Source organism: Lutra lutra, chromosome 16 (genome assembly GCF_902655055.1).
Source record: "Lutra lutra chromosome 16, mLutLut1.2, whole genome shotgun sequence".
NCBI classification, from domain to species: domain Eukaryota; kingdom Metazoa; phylum Chordata; class Mammalia; order Carnivora; family Mustelidae; genus Lutra; species Lutra lutra.
Genome location: NC_062293.1, coordinates 33,996,350 through 34,023,367, shown reverse-complemented (window position 1 = coordinate 34,023,367; position 27,018 = coordinate 33,996,350). Strand labels below are relative to the sequence as shown.

Here is a 27,018-nt window from a genome sequence, read left to right as displayed (position 1 = left end):
TATTCCTGGTGGCTAACACATAAATGGCACTTGAATGTTCAGGATCAGAGTATTTTTCTTCTCAGAGTTTACATATCACACCAGTCAATTATCATACAGCTAGTGTCTCCAAAATAAAATTTAAGGACCGCGATGATGAGATGTAGCATTATACAGGTCAATAAGGAAAGTGAGTGAAGGGCTAGTATGTTTATTCTTATTACTGCGGTACAAGGTAGAATACAACAGTAATATCTAAGTACTGAGCTCCCATTTCAGGCTGAAGATAAGACACAAGGTTTACCTTTAACTTCGGCTGGAAATAAAATTCCTTCATAAAGTCAGGAATAAAATAAAACCAAAGGGAAAACTTGCCTGATAGAAAATGATCACATGTTGGCTGACTCTACCTTATTTCCAGGTCCACCAACACAGTTTATTAACAATAGTTATCACTTGAACACCTATGGCATACAAGGTACTTGACTAGATGAACACAGCTTCTGGCTGAAGAAACTGAGGCGAAGGCATACTAGTCAATTTGCCTTAGTTAACAGCTAGACAAATACCAAATGTACAAACAATAGCTAATGACACAAACAGAATTTGAACCAGGGCTGACTGGTTTAAAAGCCCAGAAAAAACATCCACTTTCCTACTCTATCAAACTTACACCTGATTCACAGTGTGATGTGTGGAAGGGGAGTCCTCTTCTCATTAGATCTCAGGGGCTATGCAACATAAGGTTATACCATGCTAAAATCCAGAGGATTTCTGAAGCTCAAGATCATAATTAAGTGAAAATAATTAATTTAGTACCATTTTACATATAAATAATAGAAAAATACAAACCCAGTTCTAAAGCAATGACAACTGAAGCGTAACAGTTGAGAGCTTAATAACAAAAAAGGAATCAGTGTGAGAATCAGGTAATATTAAAAAAAAAAAAAAAAAAAAAAGAAACCATACTGATACTCAAAAGAGGAACTGAATTGTTTTCTTGGGTACTCTAGTCAAGCATAAAGCATCAAATCTTCCTGATCTAGAAGGCTTTTTGGCACCAGAAAGACTTGGGTTTGAACACAGCATACTAGCCAGGTTACTCAGAATACTCATGATGGCCAAGACATCATAGAAAGCTATACATACTGGGGAAAATTTATCTTTTAATCTAAAATATAAGGCAACTTCTATACTTAGTAACTAAGAGTTTAGCTGTTTAATCTAGAGCCCAGCAATAATTCTTCAGAAGGGACAGCAGCTAATAAAACTATAGATTTAGATAATCTATGTTATTTAGTACAGTATTTTAGATTCAGTATACTGAATTACAAAATAATTGTTTTGGTTTTAGTTTCAATGTAAAATTCTTCCAAAAGACAAAAAATACTTAACTTTATATACAGTCTCTGGAATTGTTTCATATATATACACATACACCCATGTTGTATAAAATTTAAGTGCAAAATATATTTTTAAGGGGTAATCGAAGTGTTCTATAGTTTATTTTTATCGGCAACTGCCAATTTTAAAGCTTTATTTTCCTCACTGTATAACTGGTAGATATAAGAGTAAAACTAAAGTAAACATTAAACAAATTTAACTGCCCATATGTTCTGATGAGCTAAAAATCTTTAAACCATTATTCTTCACTGCAACACAGGCAGTTCTTACTTTTCTATAACTAGTGTCGAAAAGCTGAGGGTTTTTTTTGTTAGATCTTACCTTCAGTTTAATTAGTTACACACAATTAATATTGAGTTTCTAGAAAAAAGCTACTTCGATGAGAGAGAAACCTAGGTCCTTTAGATAACAAGATAACAAAACCCTTCGTGTAAATACAGGCTCCTCAAGGACATAAGGGCAAAGTGACCTTAATCTTTAAGAGGAGTATACCTGAAAATCTAAACACTGAGAATCTCCAACTACTTTTCAAAATTTTTCTTCCAAAATTCAAGTGAAAGAAATTCTTTTGACACAGTGCTATTTTTTTCTTCTTCTTCTTTTTTTTTTTTTTTAAAGATTTTATTTATTCATTTTACAGACAGAGATCACAAGCAGGCAGAGAGGCAGGCAGAGAGAGAGAGGAGGAAGCAGGCTCCCTGCTGAGCAGAGAGCCCCACGCGGGGCTCGATCCCAGGACCCTGGGACCATGACCCGAGCCGAAGGCAGCGGCTTTAACCCACTTAGCCACCCAGGCGCCCCTTTTTCTTCTTTAAAAAAGATGTTCATTCGGGGCGCCTGGGTGGCTCAGTGGGTTAAGCCGCTGCCTTCAGCTCAGGTCATGATCTCAGGGTCCTCGGATCAAGTCCCGCATCGGGCTCTCTGCTCAGCAGGGAGCCTGCTTCCCTCTCTCTCTCTCTCTCTTTCTGCCTGCCTCTCTGTCTACTTGTGATCTCTCTCTGTCAAATAAACAAATAAAATCTTAAAAAAAAAAAAGATGTTCATTCTTTTTTTGTTGTTGTTAAGATTTTATTTGTTTATTTGACACTCAGAGATCACAAGTAGGCAAAGAGGCAGGCAGAGAGAGAAGGAGAAGCAGGCTCCCTACTGAGCAGAAAGCCAGATAATAGGCTCAATCCCAGAACCCTAAGGTCACCACCCAAGGTGAAGGCAGAGGCTTAACCCACTGAGCCATCCAGGCACCCCAAGAAATGTTCATTCTTAAGTATTACTTACCACTTCCCTTATTTCGAAGGAAACCACAGAGTATTAAATATGGAAGAAGTAATTTAGCACGTAACTTGAGAATGTTAAGAATTTCCCATTAGGAGAAACAGTATTTTTAAACATTTATTTATCTGAGACACAGAACAGACACAGACAGAGAGAGAGAGAGAGATAGCACGCACACCCATGAGTAGGGGAGAGAGGCATAGGGAGGAGGAGGAGCAGACTCCCCACTGAGCAGGGAGCCCAATATGGGCCTCCATCGAAGGACACAGAGATCATAACCTGAGCTGAAGGCAGACATTTAACCAACTGAGCCACCTGGGTGCACCAGGGAAAACAAATATTTAAAACTATGATGAAACCTATGTAAAACTACTGATCTTCAATCCAGCCAGAAAGTGCATTACTCAAAACCACTTACCTTGAGAAAATTCTTGACTCGCTCAGGATCATAGCAGTTGCTTTCTCTGCAGATTCTTTCTACTTCTTTGATCTGCCCAGTCTTGCAAGCTGCCTGAATATACTTAAAGTGCACATCTGGGTCCTGACTAAAGTTAACAATGGATCCCAGAAAATAAAAGAGACCTTAAAAAGACAAATAACTGAAATTAAGCATAGACGTACCTCTGAGAATGATAGAACTGAAAAATACTTAAGCAATTAAAGAAACATCATGTCAATTATACCTCAATTTAAAAATAACTTATATTGTATAGCCCCAAGTAAAAACTGGTTGCTCAAAAAGCTCAATAAGAATACTAATTAACCTAGTAATCGATTCAATAAATGAGCATTCACTTAAATCCCTACAGAACAGACAATTCAAAGTTTTCTAGTAGCTGAGAAGTAGTTAGGAGCTACCTATATTATTATAGAAGTAGTTAGGAGCTACCTATATTATTAGCTACCTAATACCAAAGCTAATCACACCATGTTGCACAGGAGAAATTTTAAATGAAATCATACCAGTTTCGTATGAGAAATTTTAAAAGAAGTCCCTTAGAGCAGGTTTTTCCTATATTCAGTTAACAGAAAAAATACAAAAGTGGTTTGAAAAGAATTTAATGCAGTGCTGTCCAACAGAACTTTCTGTGATAAAAATGTTCTATATCTGCACTGTCCAATATGATAGGCACTAACCATACACAGCTATTAAGTACTTGAAATGCGGCTGCTGTGACTAAAGAACTAAAATTTTAATTGTAGTGCTCGCTTCGGCAGCACATATACTAAAATTTTAATTGTATTCAATTTTAATTACTTCAAATTTATATAGCTACATGTCACTAGTGGCTACTGTACTTGAATGAACAGAATCAATTCAGTGTATAATACACAGAAACTGAGAAATTAAGTAAACTAGTAGAAATCTTATTCTTTCTGTCTAGAGCAACAGGACAAATAGAAGGAAAAAAAGATGACTGGGGCCCAGAAGCTTAGCTAATAAACCTAAGCATTATCCAATAGGTATTACACTGCCACTCAGTATAGCAGTGATTCTCACATGGGGTACTTTTCTTCCTAGGAGACAGACATTTGGCAATGTCTGGGGACACTTTTGGTGATCACAGCTGTTTTAGCTGCTACTGGCATCTAGAAGTAGAAGCCAGGAATGCGGCTAAATATCCTGCATGCACATGACAACCCACCCCCAAAACAAATTATCCAGCCCAAATTATCTATGGTGCAAAAAAACAAAACAAAACAAAAACTCCCCAAATTATCTATACTGTAAAGGTTGAGAAAACCCAGTATATAATGGTAAGTCACAAAATGTCCCTGGCTAGAAACATTTGCCATTTTAAGAGTCAGACAACAGAAGTGTGAAATCTTATTATACCTGACCATTAATATTTTCATTTTATACAATTATGACAAAGCTACTATTCAGGTTTATGTCTTAAAATTCTGCCTTTAATTCATCTATAAAATATCCAAGCTGAGTCTCATTCGCTGCACATCTCTAGAATCCAACATAAAAGGGTTGACATTTAATAAATAAAATTCAAATTGTCCCATAAAATTTAGCTTGTAGAAAGACAGAATTTCCAATAGTACAATATCATAATAATACCCCTCTTGGCTCTCAATTAAAAACAACTTAGAAACTCTTAATTACCTTCAAAACTCTTGAAAGATTCAAAAAGTTCAATCAGAGACTGAGTTGACAGTTGCTCATGATATTTCGAAGCCACCTGAACACAAATCTGCAGATTTTGACGAATATTGGCAGACAGCATGGCCCTGAGGCATTCTAGGGAGTCTTCCACTGATAAGGACCCAAAGTAATTCACTAACCACTAGAGGACAAAATAAACAGGTAAACAAATACATAAATGAAATAATATCGAACTTAATGGTAGAATCTAATTCAGTACTACAAACACATTTTCTGTATACCAATCATATCGCCATCTGTTAGATAAAGACAATACCTCAGGGTTAAGAAGATGAGTGTGAACAACCGCACGCTTTATGTCATATAAATCAGTGAAGTGTTCTAATGCACGCTGCAGCAGACCAGCCTTTTCACACAGCTGAGCAATATGAGCCCGGTCATAATGCGTGAACATCTGATTCCCTAGAATAGCATCTGCAACCTATAAAACCACAAATAGGACAAATTTATTTTATATCCCATTTACAGCAATAATTCTATATCCAGATTACACACTAAGATTCAATAGTGAATAAAGGAGAAAGTAAAGGCATCACAGTAGCTTCAAATAGCTTAATTTAAGAAGCTCTCAATATCTACTAACTAGAACTAACTAACTGCCTAAATAAAGGAAAAACGTACTTGAGGCGCATGCATAAGGTTCATCTCAAGCAACCGTGTCTGTAAAGGACCTTCAGATGGGCGGTTATTCTTCAGGGCATCAAGCAAGAATGCTGTACACTGCTGAATTAGATTGTATTCCATAAAGACATCCACAATCTGGGAAAAAAATTTTAATGAGAATTGTTTTTTAAGATGTTTAAAACTTGCTTTATGATCCTGTTGAAAATTTGTAAATGGAAGGAAATTAAATATCACTTTACATATACAAAAACTGCCAAAACGAAACCCAGATTTAAATATCATTTGCACAACGTAACTTCATAATTTTAAGAATAAAATTTTTGTCATCTAGTTATTAATTCTGATAAAAAAATTGTCAAGATACTATATATAAGAGCAGAATACAATCAATCAAAACAATAGTTCTAAAATTTTGATGAACTATTTAAAATACACAAAATAGGAAAAGTCTCTGAGTCCCACTTCCTATATGCATCTCTTCCTTCACCCAATGGCAGAAACCATTCTTTATTATTATTCCCATATATTTTTTCATATTTTTAATATATATGCATTCTAAACAAGATGGAATTTGTTTTACATGTTTTAAAACTGTTTATGGGTGGTATCTTCCTGTCCATTCTTCTGCTACTTGCTTTTCTGGTTTTTTTGTTTATTTTTTTAAATAAGATATTTGAGGTTTATGTTGACAGACACAGCTCTAATTTCTACAGACTGAAAGGTTAACCCATTCTTCAAAGCTGTTTAAACCCAGATCCCTCCCCCGAACTCACTTTTTAAATCAACTTCTACAGAATACATTTTAATGCCTTTACCTGTGTGATATCAGCAAGAGGTTCTTCATCCTGAACTAACATTTGGGCAAACTGCTGTCCCTGATCTGGACTGATACGCATGACATTCCTCAGCAAAAATATCCAGTCTGGAGTATATCCAACCTAAAAATAGACAATGATTTGCAAAGTTTCTACTGTACAGTTTCATTTCTGTTTAGCCTTATTTGAAGGCTTTTTCTACAACAGAAATTTACTAATATAGAACTACTGCAAGTACAAATTCAGTTTTAATTAAGTTAACATGCTCACTTAAACCTTGGTTTATATTAGGTGAATAGACCCCTTGGTGATAACATATTTGAATGGAACACTATAAATTTTTATAACTGACTTACTCATTTTCAATGAATGACCATTTCAAAGTTTGTTCTAAGAGGTTAAAGAGGCCCATGACATCTTAAATTCTGAGAAGCCAAGCAAGATTATCTTCATTTTTAAAAAGAAATCTCTCTACCCATTGTGGGGCTCAAACTTGACCCCAAGGTTAAGAATCTCATGTCTATCAAATGAGTCAGTCAGGCACCCCAGCATGTAACTTCTGAGTTAAGTGTAATTCTATATGTGAGCGCTAAAACAGGGTTTTTATGCTTTTTTAAGTAATTCAAAGTTTAAAGAAATTCACTACTAAATTCATTGACCATTACTGTAAGTTAATTTCTCAATGTTTTAATGAATTTATATTGAGAATCTGTTTCACTGAACTCACTTTTTTCGCATATAAAACAATCTTCTGGACTTGACCTGTTTCTGCAAAGCACTGAATGACTTTATTTGGGACATTAGCCCGCAGATACACACTAAGTGCCAAAGTAGGGTCCACAGATTTCACAAGGTCACCCAGTTCTTCTGAGCATTCCAGCTGTCCAAGGGAAAAAGAGACTTTTTAGTAATCCACGAGCTATTTTATAAATGAGCAGTTAATATTACTTCCACTATACATAACTAATGACAGGCACTTACAATTATCCCAGAATATATTATAAATATGCAAGGGTTGTGGTTAGTAAAGACTCTTCATTTTGTATTCACAGCACTGTCTCAGTAGAATTCTCCACACATCCTACTACTTAAGGATAAAAGGCCCACCAAGACTTCATGCTTATAGATATAACCAACTACTTTGTTAGGAAGTAGGTACCTAAAAAGCAGAGTCCTGTACTTCTATCTTTTATGAATATTCAGATCATCAGATCAACATGGCCCCAATTTTTCCAAAAAGAATCCAATTTTTAATGTAATGTTATCAAATGAAAATTTAATATTTAAGGAGTCAGGGGCACCTGGGTGGCTCAGAGGGTTAGGCCTCTGCCTTCGGCTCAGGTCATGATCTCAGGGTCCTGGGATCGAGCCCCGCATCGGGCTCTCTGCTCAGCAGGGAGCCTGCTTCTCCCTCTCTCTCTCTGCCTACTTGTGATCTATCTCTGTCAAATAAATAAATAAAATATTAAAAAAAAAATATTTAAGGAGTCAGATGAGGCTTACCCCTAAGGACCCTTCTTAAAATTAAGGTATAATTTGTATGTCTATGCTATCTAAGCTCCATTATAATTTTGACTTTTAGATCTAAGGTCGCAAAGCAGAACATACTAATTTTACAGGGACTGAGATAAAAACTTTAGAGTTTTAGGTGGTATACAAGCAAATACCCTCCTCTGTACTATTCAGATTGAGTCAGTCAGCTGCCCAATCCGGAAAACAGCTTCCTTAAGAGTTCTGATTTATATACTAGAGTTGATTTTCTACTTTTAATGGTTATGTCAGAGAACAGCATTTATCACCGAGAGGTAAAAAGTTCTGCCGGAGTCTATACCTCTTAACTGAACATGCTAACTAGTACAGAGTTGATCAGTATCCCTTTTACCATAAATAAATCCCGTACGATCATTTTCACAAAAAAGGTAATGATACCTAAAAAGCTTTCACATAGCTATATAGGTCAACTCAGTTACTTCGGCTGTTCCCATCCTCCCTTAACTTAAACAATTAGGACGGACCTCAAATACTCGCTAGTATGGCTAATAACTATTCTTCAGCAGTGACTCCTGTCCAAGCATCCCAACTCTGAAGCACTATTCTCCAGTATCCCATAAGACTGCTAGAAGCTGGGTCAAGAAACAAGGACTTAGAATTAGTAATGTAAAAATATTATTTTTAATATTTATATTTAATACAAACTGAAAGGTATAATGATATTAAAAGTTATTCACTACCAGAGTATTTTAAACAGAACCACCTCAGTTCCTGACAGTGGCATAAGACAGGGTAATTCAATACTACCACTTTGTTGAAAAAGGCTTTTTATGGTGGAATGAAAGGAATAATGCCACCAAGCAACTGTTTAAACTTGTTAGCTGCCTTACAAGTAAGCAACATTTTCCATAATGTGCTCAAGAAACACAGTGCTATTAACTGCTTTGTGTAAAAAGAAATTGCTGGGCAAATACAAAAAATACAGGGAAACCCTACAGAAAAGAAAGCTGGTTAAGAACAAATTTTAAAGTCACCACATCGATCTAAAGAGTCAAATTTAAATAAATTTCAAGAAACTAGTTAAATATTTTTCCATGTAATTGGGAATCCCTACCACTGCTAATTAGACAGCCCTGAAGTTTTGTAACATGTCAACAATCGTTCAACATTTCATGTTTCCCTTGCACATCCAAATACTTGTTACTAGTAGCAAATACAACAATTTTGATAATACTTGGGAATTTCTAAAAGATGTATTTGTAAGGTTGAAACTACTGTATATATCAAGTATGGGATGTGAGATAAAAGAATATATAACTTATGTCCAAAAGAGTCTTACATATGTTGACCATATGCATATATGTATATGTATACTGAAGTAAGCATCTCATACCAAAATTTTCCAAAAGCAAAAGGATAGCAATTTGCTTCCAGGTTAGTACTCTTAAGCACCAAGCAAGAATCCTGGATTCCATTTAAAAAACTGAACAAAGATACTCTATCTCAATGCAACATAAAAATTAAATACATTTTCAAAAAGGTAGTAAGTTAATGCATCTCATACAATGTCTGTCCTTGTTCTGTTCCTATAAGAAGTAATTAATGGGCATTTTGGTGCAGCCTCGATGTTTCTAACTTGCTACCATGGTATTTAAATACGATCAAGGCAAAAGTATGTTAACATAAGTTAATGTACCTTATCTTCTTTTAACCATTTCTCCAAAAGCTGTTTCCGTCCTTGCTGAAGTACAGGCCTACACAGTTCTAAGGATTCGTATTTGTTTAGCTGACCCTGGTCCAAAAGAATTCCAAAGTACTGAAGTAGAGGAGAAGTTTGACCTGGCTGGGCTGGGACACTCTGGAACCGACGGATAGTGTCTGGGGTACGAAGGATTCCCTTTAAGAAAGAGAAATGTGCAAGACTCCTTTTAAAGGTGATCCAACATTACACTAATAACTCCAAGGATCTCTTGCGTCAACCTTAAAAGCATGACTTCATCTACCAATAACAAATTTCAAATGTTCCATACACTAAATAGCAAAGATTCAGTCAATATCTGTCACACAACTGGTTCAAGGTTGTAAGATTATTCAGAATCAGAAATATACCAATCCAATTACAATGCCAATGTGTAAGAGAACAGCTTAATCGTAAAGCATTTACAGCTGGCTGTTGTTGCAGATTCACATTAAGTGCAAACTTCGTAATACTGATTGGGGTATAGAGTGTTAATTCAGTCCAACATAACAGTAAGGTGATGAGAATAAATTCAGCTAAATTTCAGACAATCTTCTTACCATAAACTAAACAGGATCTATTTAATTTTGAAGTTTAAAAATAAAAATCAGGGGGTGCCTGGGTGGCTCAGTGGGTTGAGGCCTCTGCTTTCGGCTCAGGTCATGATCCCAGGGTCCTGGGATCGAGCCCCGCATCGGGCTCTCTGCTCAGCAGGGAGCCTGCTTCCTCCTCTCTCTCTCTCTGCCTGCCTCTCTGCCTACTTGTGATCTCTGTCTGTCAAATGAAATGAATAAAATCTTTAAAAAAAAAAAAAAAAAAAAAAAAAAAAAAAAAATAAAAATCAGTAGCTATCGCTGATGAGGGTAAAAAGTGTTATAACTAACTGAACATTATTACATCTATGTAAATCATAGCTTGCTAGATCTACATAATCTGACACTGAGTTTTAAAGAGCTAACCAAGTCTAGAGGCACTGACAAGTAACTTATACTACAGGAAAATGCAACCTAAAAAGGGTTAGTTTCTCTGTGAGAGAGCTGGTTCCACTTCTAACATTATTAGAAATAGAACATATTAATATGAATCCCATCATGGCAATTTCATTTCCGTAACTATTTACCTTTGGTGCATTGGCAGCTACCTTTGCTGCCTCTGAGTAATTTCCCTGGGCAAAAAGAGCATTAAATTTCCGGGCAAAGAGTTCTTCAGCACCAGCTAAGTTGTTACGTACAGCCATTCTCAGAGCCAAATCAGGATTTTGTAGGACATTGGTGATATAAGGAATTATGTTTTCTTCTTCCACACATACTGACAGAACCTGCAATTTAAAGACTGATGAATAGCTGCAATGTATTCATTCGGATATCAATGACACAAAATTTGTTTAGAGCGGTTTACTATTGAGTCATAAAGATAATGCAATTGTGACAATTGCTTTCTTGTTGCCATAAATAAATTAAAAAAAAACTTAAGGGGACCTGGGTGGCTCAGTCAGTTAAGCGTCTGAATCTTGATTTCGGACTCAGGTCATGATCTCAAGGTCATGGGATCGAGCCCCGTGTTGGACTCCATGCTGAAGCACGTAACCTGCTTTGAGAGTCTCTCTCTCTCTCCTCCTCAGCCCCTTCCTCCTGCTCATGCACATGCATGCACACATGCTCCCTCTCTCAAAACAAAAAAACAAAAACAAAAAAACCCAAGAGAAAGAAGACTAAGGGCTGGTAAGCCATTTGGGGATTCTTAAAACATGGCCATATTTATAATATAAATATAATATTTATAATATAAATAACCACCTACTTCATACTATCTTCACACTGTCTAAACTAACTGCTTTGCAATCATCCATTCATTCTTAATACGGTTAATGTCAAAATTTAGGCTCCCATTTAGTTGAGCTACAAAAGGCAGCTCTCCATGTGGTTTATCGATTCTTGGGAGAGAGTCTGGACAATCTACAGGATTATGAAAAAGCTCTGCAATCTCAATGAAATCTAGGGCTCACCTGGAAGAAGCTTAAGGTATATTCCTTTTAACTCTAGGATTTTTTTTTTTAACAAGGATTTTCAGTAATTTTAATTCCATCTACACTCCTAGAGACCAGATTATATACTCAATGAGGGGAGGGAATCACTGAATCTTCATGCACCTAATATACTGCAACACATGCAGTAGGTGCTTTATAAATGTAGCATCAGCAAAGAGCACTTGGGGAACAGTTACTTACCCTTAATTCTCCTTAAAGAGAAAAAAAAAAAAAATCACTGTCACAGAATTCTGCCCTACTTGCCTAAATTCTAAATTACTCTCAACTGACATGAGAAAGGGAGCCTTCTCTTCACTACTTACATACCCATTCCACTCCCCTACACCAGAACTGGTTATACACCTCAGCTTAAAAACATATCCCAACAGCACTTCTCATACTAAAATTTCTCATCTGTTTCTCAGTCACTACGCCGCAGAAGGACAGGCACCTACCTTTCCTCAGTTGTATTATTAGCACCAGACTGTTTTGCCTCAAAGAAACGCTTCATGTTTGTTAAGTAAATGAAAATGGGAAATTTCTGTGCCAGTACTAATAAGAATCAAAACACAATCTGAGAATTCAATAATCAAAAGAGACAGGTAACAGTGTACCCTGTCTGTTCTATTTTTCCTTTTAAGAAAAAGAAATTTTAACTTCCAAATGCTTTTACTTCTAAAGGTCAGAAGGACCCCTCCCCAGCTCTAGGACTTCGGCTATCCTATATCTGCCTCTGTCATTCTACTACAAATTAAGACATTAAAGGAAGGAGTAATTACTTGTTCTTCATAGTCATTTGCATTCCAGACCCTAACCCTTAATTTAATGCTTAGTTCCCAGGAAAAATAAGGAAGATGAAGTTCCAGTTACAGTCTGAAGCTTCCTAATGATTGCTATGCCTTCGTCTTTCCCAAACACCAAATCCACAGATTCATCTTTATCCTATTTTAGACTGTTCTGGCAGATTTTCTAGCAACCAGTACTTAATATCTACAGGGGACAGAGAAGGTTCCTCTACCTCTAAAGTCAAGTTCAGAATTTAAGCTAGATACTGGCAAAAATGTTCTCGTGACAGTTTTTTTTTTTTAAGCTTTTGATTTTTAAAGCAATAGAAACCACAAACTCATTCTTTCAGGGCATATGCCCAGCAGCAATTGACTTTGATCAAAGACCAGAGGAAATGACTTGAGGCCTAAGGTCCCTATAAACACCCATCTCCCTACTCAAAGCAACTGGCACAGAAAATTTGTTGGGAAGGAGAATCATCAGTAAGTTCTCAGAATCAGAGTTACAAATGGCAAATATATATTGTAAAATTTTCCCACATACTTTATTACCTTAAAAATATCAGCATGGTAACAGAAATAAGGAGGTCTTTAGCTTAACAACTTCATAATTAAATTATCACTAACCTAGTTCACCAAAAGGCCAATTCATTCCTGATTTTTCCAAGAGAGGCCCATTCAACTGAATACATGAAAGCTACTGAATTTTTAAAGTTGTTTTAGTGCCAAGACATTGACTGGTATAGAAATACAATTTTTTTAAAAAGCCCCTTTCTAACGAAGAATAGTGACTGAAGCAGTTAAACAAGCAATTGTAATTCATTGTGATAGATGTAGAAGAGGAGAGCTACCTAAATTCTGGCAGTATAAAGCATAAGCATCTAATCAGGTGTGGAGATCAGACAGGGAATGGACAGATAGGGAAAGACTCCCTTTCTCTATAGGATCTGCCTCTTTACATACAAACCATTTTCCAGAAATTAACAGAACAAAGGTGGAGGGGAACCTATCTACTTCCTTTGCTTACTATCTGGGAAAACTACTAATTTGAAAAGCTAGAAAAAGGCAAGACCAGTAACAGTACTGCTTGAAATTTTAAACCATTTTTTAGAAAATAAGATATACCTCCTGGTGGAGTATTTTTGATCATGCTGAAATACTAAGAAAACAGAAAACGAATTACTTCTGACAATTTCAGAATAGGTAATACTTCCCCTATCTAATTGGATAACTTTCTAGGTACCCCGCAATAGCTATTGTAACACAGCACTTTCCAACATTAAATATTTAATAACAGGAAAAGAGATGTAGAAAGAATTCTTTCCCCAGTAGTTGATTAACCATCTTAGCAATCACAGAAGAAAAAAACCCCTATTAAAAAAAAGCAAAACCACCTACCAAATGTGACCCTAATAGTTTTTTTTTGCATGAAGTCATTTCTTTTTTCTTTTCTTTTCTTTTTTTTTTTTTAAGACTTATTTATTTGATTGGGGGAAGGGGCAGAGGAAAAGACTCTTCAAGCAGACTCCCTGCTGAGTACAGAGCCCTACTTGATCCCCAGATCACGCAATCCGTGAGATGGACCTGAGCTGAAATCATGAGCCAGACAACCAATAGACTAAGCCACCCAGGCACCCAAGAATCATTTCTTTTGACAATAAAGACAGATAAACACAATCCTAAGTGGCTATGTGTCAAATAGTTTCTCTTTGAATCAGGATCAAAGAGAGACTTTTTACCATGTGCTTCTATATTTTTATGTGTATATTATTTCTGACATCCAAACCATTTGCTTTTTGGGAAGAAAAAGCAAAGTTCATGGTAGTTTTATTTCACTGCTTAATTGGTTTCAACATTTCCTTACTTGTCCCTTTCTGTTGACTCCAATTATTCCAGCTGTAGCTTCATGAGGTGCAGTAACAAAGATCGTTTCTCCACTGATTCTATTCATGTAGATACAGGTACCAGTCTCAAGATCATAGAGGTGGATATAGCCATACTTAGTAATTAAAAACACTACATCATGCTTTTCACTAATCTGTATAAAGAAAATCAACAATTCAGTAAAATCATGAATCTACAGAGAGAAAAATTAATTCAATTCCATTTTAGAGACGCTAAATTCTAGAACTTTGACAAGAGGCTTATATGAGAAATATATATGGTTTCCTCATTTCTATTGCCATTTACTACCCCCAAGCTCTTACAGTTAACAAAGAGTATAAGTAAAATGTATAAAAGAGAAAATATAATTTTGAACTTAGGATAACCCAGTTTATTCATTACATGAAAATTAAGAACACTTCTTTACAAAGTAGCACTAATAAACTTTACTATTGAATAAAGGGTATTTTTCTAAGCACTACTAAATTACACTGACTTGTGAGTAGCAGTTTGGGGATTAATTTTGTTAGGAGGAGAGATTTAAAAGTCCAATTGTTTTGCTTAAAATACCTGCATTGCAACAGGAAAGTCATTTTGTGCTTCTGGAGGGAAGAAAACATCCACTGCCTTCTTTGGAAAGGGCTGGTTTCCTGTAGGTGGTGTGCCAACTTCAATGATATGTAACTGTTCAAAAGAAAATAAAATTGATACAGATCTCTCATTCACCAGTTGATCACAGCAACTTTATTTGTACCCCCACAGTGAAAACACAACCCCAAATGTTCTAAAATAGGTGAATATTAAACTATGGTACAATTATATCATGGAATACTCCTCAGTAACAATAATTTAAAAAATTCTTGTGGACATTACGCCAAGTGAAAAAAAATGCCAATCTCAAAGTGGCACATGTTATGCAGTTCTATTTATGGAGCATTCTTGAAATCATAGTATTACACAAATGGAGAGTAAATTAGTAGTCAGGAGTTTGAAACACTGGCGAAGCAGAGGAATCTGTGGTGATAGAATAGTATATATCACGAATCTACTCCTGTTAAATGACATAGAAGGATACAATTGTACCAATGTCAATTTCTGGTTTTTCAAATGTACTGTAGCTATGCAAGATGTAACCAAAAACTAGGTAAAAAACACAGGGCTCTCTCTGTACCGCCTTTGTATTCTTTTAAGATAAAGATATGTATTCTTTTAAGATAAACACTTTTAAAAAGCTAACTGAAAAAGCTAGAGGGATCACACCTCAATCTACCATAAATTAAGGGTACAGAATGGTAATATATGACCCAGGAAGGTACTTTCTCATCGTTTTCAATTATAATTTACTCTTTCCAAATAGAATTCTAACTTAAGTTGTTAAATTTTTCTCTACCTATACATCTACTCTAACACAGATGGAAAGTATATACCTAAGTTGGTTCTCTAATCACATATACCTCATGGATGAGAACATTTTGGTTTAAAATATCTGATGCTGCATATCAGCCAGGCAAGAAAAGTTTAAAAAAACAAAACAAAACAAAAAAACCCTCAATGAAAGAGCATTATATATTTAGCTTAGTCATGTCAGGAATGGACTCAAATAAAAAACAGTACAGTTTTTAAGATATATACCATATGAAAACTGTAGGGTCTCATCCTTCATTAGGATAAGTATCCATACTGAAAAGAATGGTTTTCTTTCAAAAGCCATGGCAAACTATAGCAGAGAACACAGCTATCTTCCAAAAGCCATGTCAGAGTACAAAAGATATAGCACTCAAGAACCTATACAGGTTTTCAGATACTAGAAAAATGACATTAAAGTTTTTTCCCAGTAGGACTTTTCAAAATATATCTCAGCTTTATGTCTTACGGATAGTATCTGACTTCTAAAACTTAAGTGTCTCTTCGTGAAATTCAATCAATTCAGACCAAAATACCAATGTTTTCTCCTATCCCAGTACTAACCAGGCCCGATCTTGCTTAGCTTCCAAGATCAGAGGAAAATGGGTGTGTTCAGGGTGATACGGCTATCTCACCATATTAAGAGGCTGACTGGATCATTCCTCAGTTCAGGGATTCTTATTCTGAAATTCTATGTAGAATTTTAACTTTCCATGCATCTATTCCCTCTCTGCTAAGAAGATATGGATTTCAAGCCACCTCTATCTTAACTTTTTTAACTACTTACGGAAGACTTAAGAGATTCTACTCTGGCAGTTACAACGGCAGCTAAACTGAGTTGCCAGGGCCAGCAGTACCAACTGTGGCATCCAAGTGCAGGCACAGTAGCAGGAGAATCCTCAGACTTCTGTGTTAGGGCTTTTGGCTAGGAACATGGCTGCTACCCATTCTCTCTTATTCCTCCTCATTTTTTTCCAAAGCTTGGTCCTTAACCTTCCTAGCAAATTGTAAACTATCTGTTATCTTTTCACTAAACTTTTTATATTCTAGTCAACCAGGCCTTGTTTCTATTATAACTAAGAACCTCAAGATATAAAGTACTTCAATTTGTCCAGGTGATTCCAATGTATAGCCAGGGTTGAGAAGCTGACTTAAGATGATATTACTCAAATTGTGGTCCACATCTACCTAGGGCATTTAAAATACAGAGGATGGACTCCACTTACTAAGTCAGACTCTCTAGATATAAGGCAAACAAACATACATCGTAGCAACCCTAATTCTTATACATATTATTGAGAAACATCAAATTAAGGCCTTTGCTAAAGATAAGCAAAAAAAGTGTCACTATAAACAGCTGATATAGGGACGCCTGGGTGGCTCAGTTGGTTGGACGACTGCCTTCAGCTCAGGTCATGATCCTGGAGTCCCAGGATCGAGTCCCGCATCGGGCTCCCAGCTCCACAGGGAGCCTGCTTCTCTCTCTGACCTTCTCCTCGCTCATGCTCTCTCTCACTGTCTCCCTCTCAAATAAATAAATAAAATCTTTAAAAAAAAATTTAAAAAAAATAAATAAACAGCGGATATAAAAAAGTTGTTAAAGAACATTATTCATTTTAGACAAGTATCACAAGAAAACATTATTTAGATAAGTATCACTAGAAGCAGAATTTAAAGTCACCACAAATCTTTATATTAAAAACAAATTAACAATGGAGAGAGAAGACTTTTGAAATTAGAGGACTAATTAAATTAGTAGAAAGACAAAGATAAGTTCTCACTAAATAATAATTTGCGAAGCCAAAACTCACCTTCCCTCCAGCTTGACCCCGTACTGCGAAACAAAATAACGTTGATTCTTCTGCATTTCCTTCCATTTTAAACTGCGCAAAGCTAGCCGCATGTCCTTCAATGGGCTGAGACACTTTCCTATCTACAGAATACAACTGCATAGCTCCCACCACACGATTTTGCTACAAAGGATCAAAAAGAACAAAGTTTGGGGACCCAGTGAATCTATAACTCTCAGATTCATCAACCATTAAAATGCTTTATATCACTTTTGGCAGGATTTATAATTCTTTGTAAATTTAGTCTCTCCATGTAGATTTGATACCTCTTAATTTAAAATTTGGTTCCAACATTTTCTTAATAAAGCTTAACATGAATATTTAAAATGTGCCTCAAAAACAAGCATCTCTTTACACTGTCTTGAAAAAAAAAAATCACTTGGTAAGAGTACTCCGAAAATGTACATTAGTATAAAGCCATTAAGCTAGCAACCTTTATTTCTCAAAAAAGAAAAAAAAATGCTTTCAAAGTAAGTCTGATACACCAGGACTAAACATAGAAGACATAATTTTAAAATAAACTTCAGTCTGCTCACATTAATTCTCTTTACCTTTTATTAAACATCTAGAAAAATGTTACCTGTGCAGATATGCCAGTCAGAAGTAACCACTTTTGCTTTGCATCTGTACGATAATTGATAATCTGACACCCTGCAAGGCTAGAATGGCGATCAAACATTTTCACTGGCTGAGACTCTCCTTCCATACTCCAATGATAAACTGCATTATCCGTAACAAGAGCAACCGTATTCAAAGAGATCCATTTCCAGAAGGTGACATCATCAGTCATGGTATGGGCCTTCATTTTACTTTTCATTTCAATGTTAAATATCTGAAGAGTTTTCCCAGCTAAAAACAAAATTATGAATTATGAGTCATTAGGTAAGCAAACTTCAGGATAAATTATCTAGCTAGACTATCTCTAACAAGCTGTAACTTTAAAACAAAATGGATCTATCAGGAGACTAATAACCAACTACAGAAGTCACACTGATAGAGCAGCAACCTTTGAAGAGATAGCAGAGACTAAGCCAACAATCTATATCCATAGCTGAAGCAAAAACTACATTACCTCTACTAAGGACATTTTAAATAAATAGTATGACTTCTACAGAATTCTAAATCCCAACCGAAAATGAGTCTGAAGACTTAACAGTGATGGAAAACAAGGTTGTAGCCTTCATGCTGATAATTAAGAATGTTTATGCATAAACTAAGTTAGTTGTAGGTACACAGAACAAAGCAAATCTGATACAAACACAGGGGAAAATGTCTACTTTTTAAAAGGCAATCATCCCTATCCAACCAGGTCTAGTGGAAACTGCCTATTTGGAGAAGGATCTACAACTCTGCCTTATACTAAGCACGTAAGAGAAGTACATGCTACATCTCATCAAGGAAAGGTAGAGGTGCTGGAAAAAAAAGGAGACAAAGGAGACAAAGGACAGTTTCAGATGCTGTTAATATGCTGGAAATACAAAGTTCAAGCTTCATCCAATTAAGACAGCAAACAGTAAAAGAAGGATGAAATTTGCCTTGAGTGTTAAGAGTTCACGGAGTCATATGCAAAGGCTTGTACTTATAATTTGAAATCCATCAGAATGAAAAGTGATTTGGTCTAAATTAACAGAGGTCAAAGCCCACAGCAATCTCTAGGTTAGCTAATCCAGATTAGTCCTTAGAGACTAAACAAAACTCCATTCCTGAGCCATAGAGAATCTGGCTCTTGAAAAACAAAAACTAAATGATAGTTGGGGGTGGGGCGGAGGAGTTGGGGTTGGCAGAATGGGACACAAAACATACAGTTTTGTACCATGATCCTTCTTACCACGTGTAAAACTTCTTCTATAAAACAAAGAATGCTATTCCCATCCCACACAATATGTAAACCACAACCAGACTTGAACAATTGTTAAAAGTTATAGTCCTGTTTATAAAAAGAAGTGAAGGGTTTAAAAATGGCTTCAGAGGGAAGCAGTATTTGGGAATGACTTACTTTTTCCTTTGCTGCCTTACCCAGCCTCTAGTTAACAGACTTTCACTTATTTATTTTTACACAAAAGGGATTGGAGTACATGTGTAGGGTGATTGGGCAGGTGGGCAAGATAACAGCTTAATTTCATAATATAGACATATAGACACAAATCTATAATGCTATTATTACAGTGCTCTGAAAATCCTTTCAATTTATTCTTCTTATATAACAGGACAATAACTAATACAATCTAATTTAAGATAACTCACCATCTGCACACATAAGAAAGCATTAAGAAATGTAATAAGTTAACAATAACATTAAAAATAGAAAAGAAATGTGAGAAAATTAAAATGATGGCCTTTTAATAGAGAAGAGTGAGAGTTGCTAAGCAGTTGAATCTAAATTCTTTGAGGAGGCTGAAGGGAGCTTAATACCTTAAAGTATAACATATGTATCATTTAACACAAGCAAGAAGCTTGCTGCCATAAAACATGTGGTCCTAGGTGAAAGCTGGACCACCTTTCCTTAAGATAAGATCAACAACTCCTATCTTGGATATGTGATGATGATGTAGTTATTTGACTATGCTTGCCTCTAACCCTGCATTTAATCTCCAACCAGTTTCACTACTAAATACAAGGTTTAAATTATGTGAAGAAAAACCTATTTAAAAACCTCAGCACCATTAACAACTCACCCACAAATGTATCAAGAAATTCCTAGAAACCTGAACTCTTCCTACTAGCAAGAAGAAAAACAAAGCAAAATAAAACAATTAAATGTCTTTTTCAGAGTCAGCAAGCTTGTCACCTAGTCCTCTCACAAACTTCTGTTTTAAACGGTCAATTATAGGGGCACCTGGGTGGCTCAGTGGGTTAAAGCCTCTGCCTTCGGCTCAGGTCATGATCCCAGGGTCCTGAGATCGAGCCCCACATCAGGCTCTCTGCTCAGCAGGGAGCCTGCTTCCTCCTCTCTCTCTCTCTCTGCCTGCCTCTCTGCCTACTTGTAATCTCTGCCTGTCAAATAAATAAATAAATAATCTTTAAAAAATAAAAATAAACGGTCAATTATATTCTCACTCTATAGTTCAAAGGGAAAAAAATAATACAGGCTTCCAGACAGTATGAATTTCTTTAAACTGCTCAGGTGGATGAATTGTATGGTTCCCTACTGTGAGAACCAAAAAGTTAATCTGAATAAACTCTAACACCCTTGATTCCAAAGATTTAACATCCATATACACATACTTCTAACAATCTGTAAATTGAAGACTTTTTTTTTTTTTTTTTTTTTTTTTTTTTTAAGTAGGCTCCACACCCAACATGGTGGGGCTTGAACTCATGACCCTAGATCAAGAGTCAGGCTCCTGGGAGGCTCAGTGGGTTAAAAGCCTCTGCCTTTGGCTCAGGTCATGATCCCAGGGTCCTGGGATAGAGCCCCACATCATGCTCTCTGCTCAGCGGGGAGCCTGCTTCCTCCTCTCTCTCTGCCTACTTGTGATCTCTGTCAAATAAATAAATAAAATCCTTTAAAAAAAAAGTCATTATGTTCTACCCATGGAGCCAGCCACTCACCCAATTCAAGACATTTTTAGAACTTGACATTCTAAATGAAATGCACACTTGAAGAATAAAAAAGGCACAGCATAAATGATAAGTTTATCTTCCTAACAAAATTCTGCAATGTTTAAGTACTAATATTAAAGTTTATTTTATTCCAGAATATGAATCACTAATGTCTTGTCTTCTGTATATGGAGTTGTATTTTTAGCACAGCCTTGTCACACTGGAGGTATAAAATTTAAATTCTTTCAACCTAAAACTTAAAATTTTACCGAATAGTCTATGCTGAGGAGAAAGTAAGACATTTCACAGAAACATATGCCACTCCATGAAAGTAGTTAAAATCAAATTTAGTAATATCTTTAACTTTGCAGATTTAACTAAATTTAATCAACACACTAAAAAAGGTAAATCCTAATTACTGTATCTGAATAAATTATACATAGGAAAAAAAAAATATCCCCACAATCTTTTATACCTTTCAATGCAATTACTTTGCTAGCTGGATTCATGATGGCGCTGTCTGCAGAAATTGGCCTTCGAATTGGATTACTTGGGTCATTCATGTCAATGATTACCACCTGGGCCTGCTCTCCTACTTTCTCTCTAATGCAGATGAATTTGTCTGACTCCATAGTTAGGGTACTGAAGCCAATGTTTGCTGGATTTATACCCAGGTTCTGGAGCTGGGGAAAAAAAACAAAAACATAATAAATCATGTTACAAGATGAATCAGAAAGACTTGACATTCATACATCATCATCATTACAAATCCTCATTTAACCATTAATGCCTTAAGGTCAACAGTGACAACTCCATTACAAATGAGGCAACTGATAGCCAAATGATGGACCTTCTATTCTTTCAACAAATATGGCATTCAATTATTTTGTTATATAGTTTATAGTTTTAACTAGAGTTACAGTTTTAAGTTTTAAAACTTATAGTTTTAACTAGAGATGTGTAACTCCAGGGTTAAAACTAAGAGGCAGAACAACAAGTACTTAAAAGGGTAAAGGAGGGGATCTGAGATCACCAATGTTTCTTGGTTTAAGAATCTGTCCTCCCGGGACGCCTGGGTGGCTCAGTTGGTTGGACGACTGCCTTCAGCTCAGGTCATGATCCTGGAGTCCCAGGATCCAGTCCCGCATCGGGCTCCCAGCTCCATGGGGAGTCTGCTTCTCCCTTTGACCTTCTCCTTGCTCATGCTCTCTCTCACTGTCTCTCTCTCAAATAAATAAATAAAATCTTTAAAAAAAGAATCTGTCCTCCCTAACCCACTTTAATATTTCACATGCACTGGACTTTAGGAATGAAAATTAAGTTCACCATAAAAAGAGTTAAAATTTCAGAGTTCTTATCTAAAGGAACTCAGACTAACAAAAGCACACAGACAAGTACACAATTAGCAATTCTTTGCAAAAAATACCAAAACAAAGATATGTAAGAGGGACCTGTCAGGGAAGGCCCGCCACTAAAGGGAATGTTTTTAAGGGAAGTCGACAGGAGAAGGTGCAACAGAAGCTTCCTTCTAAATACTAGGGCCCAGAGATGTGAAAGCGTAAATCTGCTAAGGAAAACAGAAGTACTTCTGTTAACACTGGATACAGACTATGAAAGGTTTGCAGAACAAAGAATTAATAAGGTTTTAAAGACAAGCAAGGGCCAGACTGATCAGCTAAATGTATCCCAAGAAGAATCCTGTCTTCCACAGGCAAAGGAAGGTACTTAAGGGTTTTAACAAGGAAAATAATGGAATCAGATTTGCTTTGTATATTCAAAAGATATTATCATATTTGCTAAGTAAATATAGAGGATCCAAAGACAGTAGGTCCCTGAAAACCTAAGTGTGTAAGATCGAAAGACACTTGTAGAAGGAGGGCTCTATCAGAGTGGGTCATTAATATTCTGGTTGACTAAATGTAGTATGACAGATTAAGCAGATTAAGTCCCACTAAAAAGTTACCAGCAGATTTTTATTAGCCTTGGCCAGATTAATTTCTTTTTTTTAAAATTTTCTCCAATGGATACCAAGTTCACACAGAACAAAATACAAAATGAAAAAGCATGGTGGGGCGGGGGGGGGGGGCAGGAACACATCTTCCTTCTGCCCAAGTCACCCAGATTCCAATTTCCTTCCTTCTCCTCAGAGACCACCACTGTCATTACTTTCTCATGGACTGGGTCAGCCAAGTTAATTGTATTTTATCTAAATTCTTCTGTCAAATTCTGCTAATTCTGCTTAATTATAACCAGGCCAGGATCTGAATAAAATACAACATAAGATTAAGACACTGCACTTTACTTTCACTTTCCTCTTATACCTCAATGACTACAAGCACAACTAATTATAATGTGTAGTTACCGTAACTTAGTTACTGAATATCAGGGCAAGGAGTCAAGTAACTGTTTAACTATTAATACAAACATGGTAATAAAATAGATTAACTGGCTTTACAAACTCAAGTATACACTGTAACACAATGCAAGTATAGAAGCTGTGAGATAAGTAATTTATAATAAATTTGGTTAAAATAAAACTTTATAAATTATTAATTTTCATTTCTTCCTGACTTTAACTTTACAGTAACCTTTAGATCCAGAACTAATGAAGGAAGATAAATAAAAGAGGTCTCCGGGGCACGTGGGTGGCTCAGTGGGTTAAGCCTCTGCCTTCGGCTCAGGTCATGATGATCCCAGGGTCCTGGGATGGAGCTCCGCATCGGGCTCTCTGCTCAGCAGGGAGCCTGCTTCCCTTCCTTTCTCTCTGCCTGCCTCTCTGCCTACTTGTGATCTCTGTCTGTCAAATAAATAAATAAAATCTTAAAAAAAAAAAAAAAAAAAAGAGGTCTCCAATCACATATAAAGGGACTGTGGATGGGCTTCCAGAGGCCAAGCTGTCCATCTAGTTTCAGAGGTATATTTTTCTGAGTGGATGGTCCTCAAACTCTTGTGAATTTAATCCAGTTACCCTTCTAATAATTGTGGAGAAAAAATTCAAATGGTTCCCAGATCACCTAGAACTTTATGTGTAAAAGCAACACATCATCTTCTTAACTATTCTGTAAAATAAGAATTCTATATTTCTAAGTCACTACACCAAACAGTCATAAGACAATTTTGAGGTTCAACTGTCACAGCTTAAGTCCTATAATGCTGAGAAAGAGAAAAATTAATAGTGTTAGTCAATTAGTAACTAACTGAATCCCAAATTATTCCTCAGGGGCAGGTGCAAGACAACTATAAGAAAAGAAAACTATTAGGAAAGACGGTAGAGGAAGAAAAAAAGAAAAACCAAGAAACTTTTGTTTCTTATTCCCAACTAGGTCTCCAAATAAATGCAGTCAAAAAAAGCTGTTGTCAACAGTTAGCACTGACCTTCAGCCTCAAGAGAGGCTACTTTTGAGCTACAGCTTTTTTGCAAAAAGAGCAGATTTGGTTACAAATGGGTGGGGTTCTTGCACTCCTTGCAATCTACATAATCTTATGTCCTTTTCTCATTCTTCATTTACACATTCTACCAAGAAAGCTATGCATATGTATTTTTGATCTTCCCTACCATGAATGTACTACTGCTATTCAAAATACTTCATGTGAAACAGACATACATGCTGTATTTAAAAAAACAAAATTAAAGAAGAGGCAAGTGTCAAGCTCTCACCAATTTCACATATTTAAATATTTTTTAAAAAGCATACTTAATGTCCATTTATACTACTACACAGGAAATTGCTCCCTCCTGAAAAGCTTCTCCCAGTTGTTAGGATAAGTGGCAGAACTTCCAGTGATGTATTCCTTTGTCTCTATCAAATACAAAGCTGTATTTTATTCCATTTCTTCAAATAAGGTCGGTGAGATTTTTTTCTCCACTAGTGACACTTTTCAGTGAAAGTGCTCAGAACACTCATCAATTCTTCCCATATTTTCCTACAACATATTCACAAAAGGGAAACATCCCAAAACACATAGTAATAGGACAAGACACCATCATTAATAGCGATTTTGGCTTAGGTACATCCTTAAAAGGGATATACTAGGTAATTATGTCTACTAATATCTGTACAGGTAAAAACTTCTAAAAATGTTTTTAAAAAGGTTTTATTTTCAAAACAGCACAAACTAACCATAAAAACTTCTTAATTATAAAGGTCTGATGGTACAGGAGACGTATTACCAGAAACATAAGTGGGTGACTTTTCATAGTATACCCTTTCGTACTGTTTGAATATCTACCACAGAAGTTGTGCAACAAACTACTAATAAACTCGGAGGCCGTGTAAGAGTCTCCAAACTTGCAGCTATTTTCAGAGGATAACAATAATATTCAAATTCTGGTTACATTTTTTATAGCCTCAATTGACAAGATGTTGCTACTACTGAAGCTGGGGGATATTCTGTCTTGCTATATGCTTGAAAATTTCTAGTAAAAACTTTTTTAACTTCAAAAAAATTCTACTTTCTGATTATAAATTAAAAAGCATAAATATGGAATCAACAAACTTGGGTCCAAGAAAAGGGGTTACTTATTTTTTTGAATAATTATTACATACACATGGCAAAGTATTCAAACAGTATATAAGGGTATACTACGAAAAGTCACTCCTATGGTTCCAGTAATACCTCTCTATCCCCAGCAATTAGAGATGCTTTTCCATCTTAGAGACAGCCTACATATTTGAAAGTATAGATTTCCATCCTCCCTTAAAACAAAACAAAACAAAACAAAACCACCCACTAATAGCACACACTCAAAACCATACAAATTATCAATTGCTCCCTTTTGAAAGAAAACCAACTCGAATGTCGCAATTCATTTGATTTCCACACTACATTTTGGGCCCTGGTCTGTAGGTGGCTCTATTGTAGGAACTGACACTTAAGCCTGGCTTAGCTACCAGAAAGTTTAAGTAAATAAATTTACTGTTAACCAGCCAACCCAAAACTCTGGAGAGTCCTGGAGTTACATGTTAGAAATGATATAAAAATGGAGCACCTGGATGGCTCAGCTGGTTAAGTATCTACCTTCGGCTTGGGTCATGTTCTCAGGGTTTTGGGATCGAGGCCCAGGGTCCCTGCTCAGTGGGGAGTCTGCTTCTCCCTCTCCCCTTACCCCCAACTTGTGCTCTCACACTCTCTCTCTCAAATAACTAAAATCTTAAGAAAAACAAAAACAAAAATGTTTCTTTTTCCTTCTCACACCAATCTGGATTAACATGCCTGGGGGGGGGCATGGGGAAACACTACATTCTTAGTTTTTGTTGTGTGACTTAGTATTTCAGATTCCCCATTATCTACAGAACACAGAAGGTTCATCATTCAAGTAGACAATATTATAAAAATATATAACTTTGATTATAAAGTAAAAGTGCCATCCAAAATTAGTTCTGTGGATTCTTCATAAGAAAAAAATGTCTGGTTTAGTCCCAGTTTTGTCACATAAATGATCACAGGGGAATCAGTTATCTGTGTAATCTGTTTGTCTTCTTAAATATCTGAGATCCCAAAATTATGAGGATTTAATGTGGAGCACTTAGAACAATGTCTGAGACATAGTAAAAGGTCATTATATTAGAACACACAACACATCAGTACTTAGGCCAGCTCAAAATTAGCTTTTTTTGTATTTGTATTTTACTATCTGCTTAGTTCAGCTGTCCTCCAGGTTGCTTGAAACCCTGGGTGTGAATATCTTCTGACTACTGATAATAGATTAGTGGTCTCTGGGTGCTTAACTTACTCAGACACTGTGAAGTGTCCCTTTTTTTCTTTTCTTTCTTTCTTTCTTTTTTTTTTTTTTTTTAGGAATAGGAAATTACACTTAAAAACTTTTAAGTCTGTTCTTTAATTTGGCTAACTAAAGTTAGGTAAAGACCAGAATCTTCAAAACCTCATAACATTTTCATACTAAGTAACCCTGTTTTTAAGTCCTATTTTTAGGTACACCATGGAACATTGTTAAGGCTTGCTAACAAACTTGGCAAATATGCCTCTAACACCTTTGCTGAGGAAGCAAGGTGGGAAAGCTAATGC

At 36.0% G+C, this 27,018-nt stretch overlaps 1 protein-coding gene across 2 annotated transcripts in view; it reads right to left on the bottom strand.

The window, feature by feature from the left end:
• Positions 1-27,018, bottom strand: part of CLTC (clathrin heavy chain) — a 66,999-nt gene that overhangs the window by 23,126 nt on the left and 16,855 nt on the right. For both annotated transcript variants that reach the window (XM_047706831.1, XM_047706832.1), the window contains exons 2-14: positions 21,467-21,674; positions 18,029-18,297; positions 17,410-17,571; positions 14,765-14,878; positions 14,175-14,348; positions 10,620-10,817; positions 9,458-9,658; positions 6,998-7,150; positions 6,271-6,393; positions 5,453-5,590; positions 5,088-5,252; positions 4,772-4,952; positions 3,074-3,237 (exon numbers count right to left, since the gene is read on the bottom strand). In XM_047706831.1, coding sequence (XP_047562787.1) covers positions 3,074-3,237; positions 4,772-4,952; positions 5,088-5,252; positions 5,453-5,590; positions 6,271-6,393; positions 6,998-7,150; positions 9,458-9,658; positions 10,620-10,817; positions 14,175-14,348; positions 14,765-14,878; positions 17,410-17,571; positions 18,029-18,297; positions 21,467-21,674 — 2,250 coding nt within the window. The remainder of the gene's footprint in view (positions 1-3,073; positions 3,238-4,771; positions 4,953-5,087; positions 5,253-5,452; positions 5,591-6,270; positions 6,394-6,997; positions 7,151-9,457; positions 9,659-10,619; positions 10,818-14,174; positions 14,349-14,764; positions 14,879-17,409; positions 17,572-18,028; positions 18,298-21,466; positions 21,675-27,018) is intronic.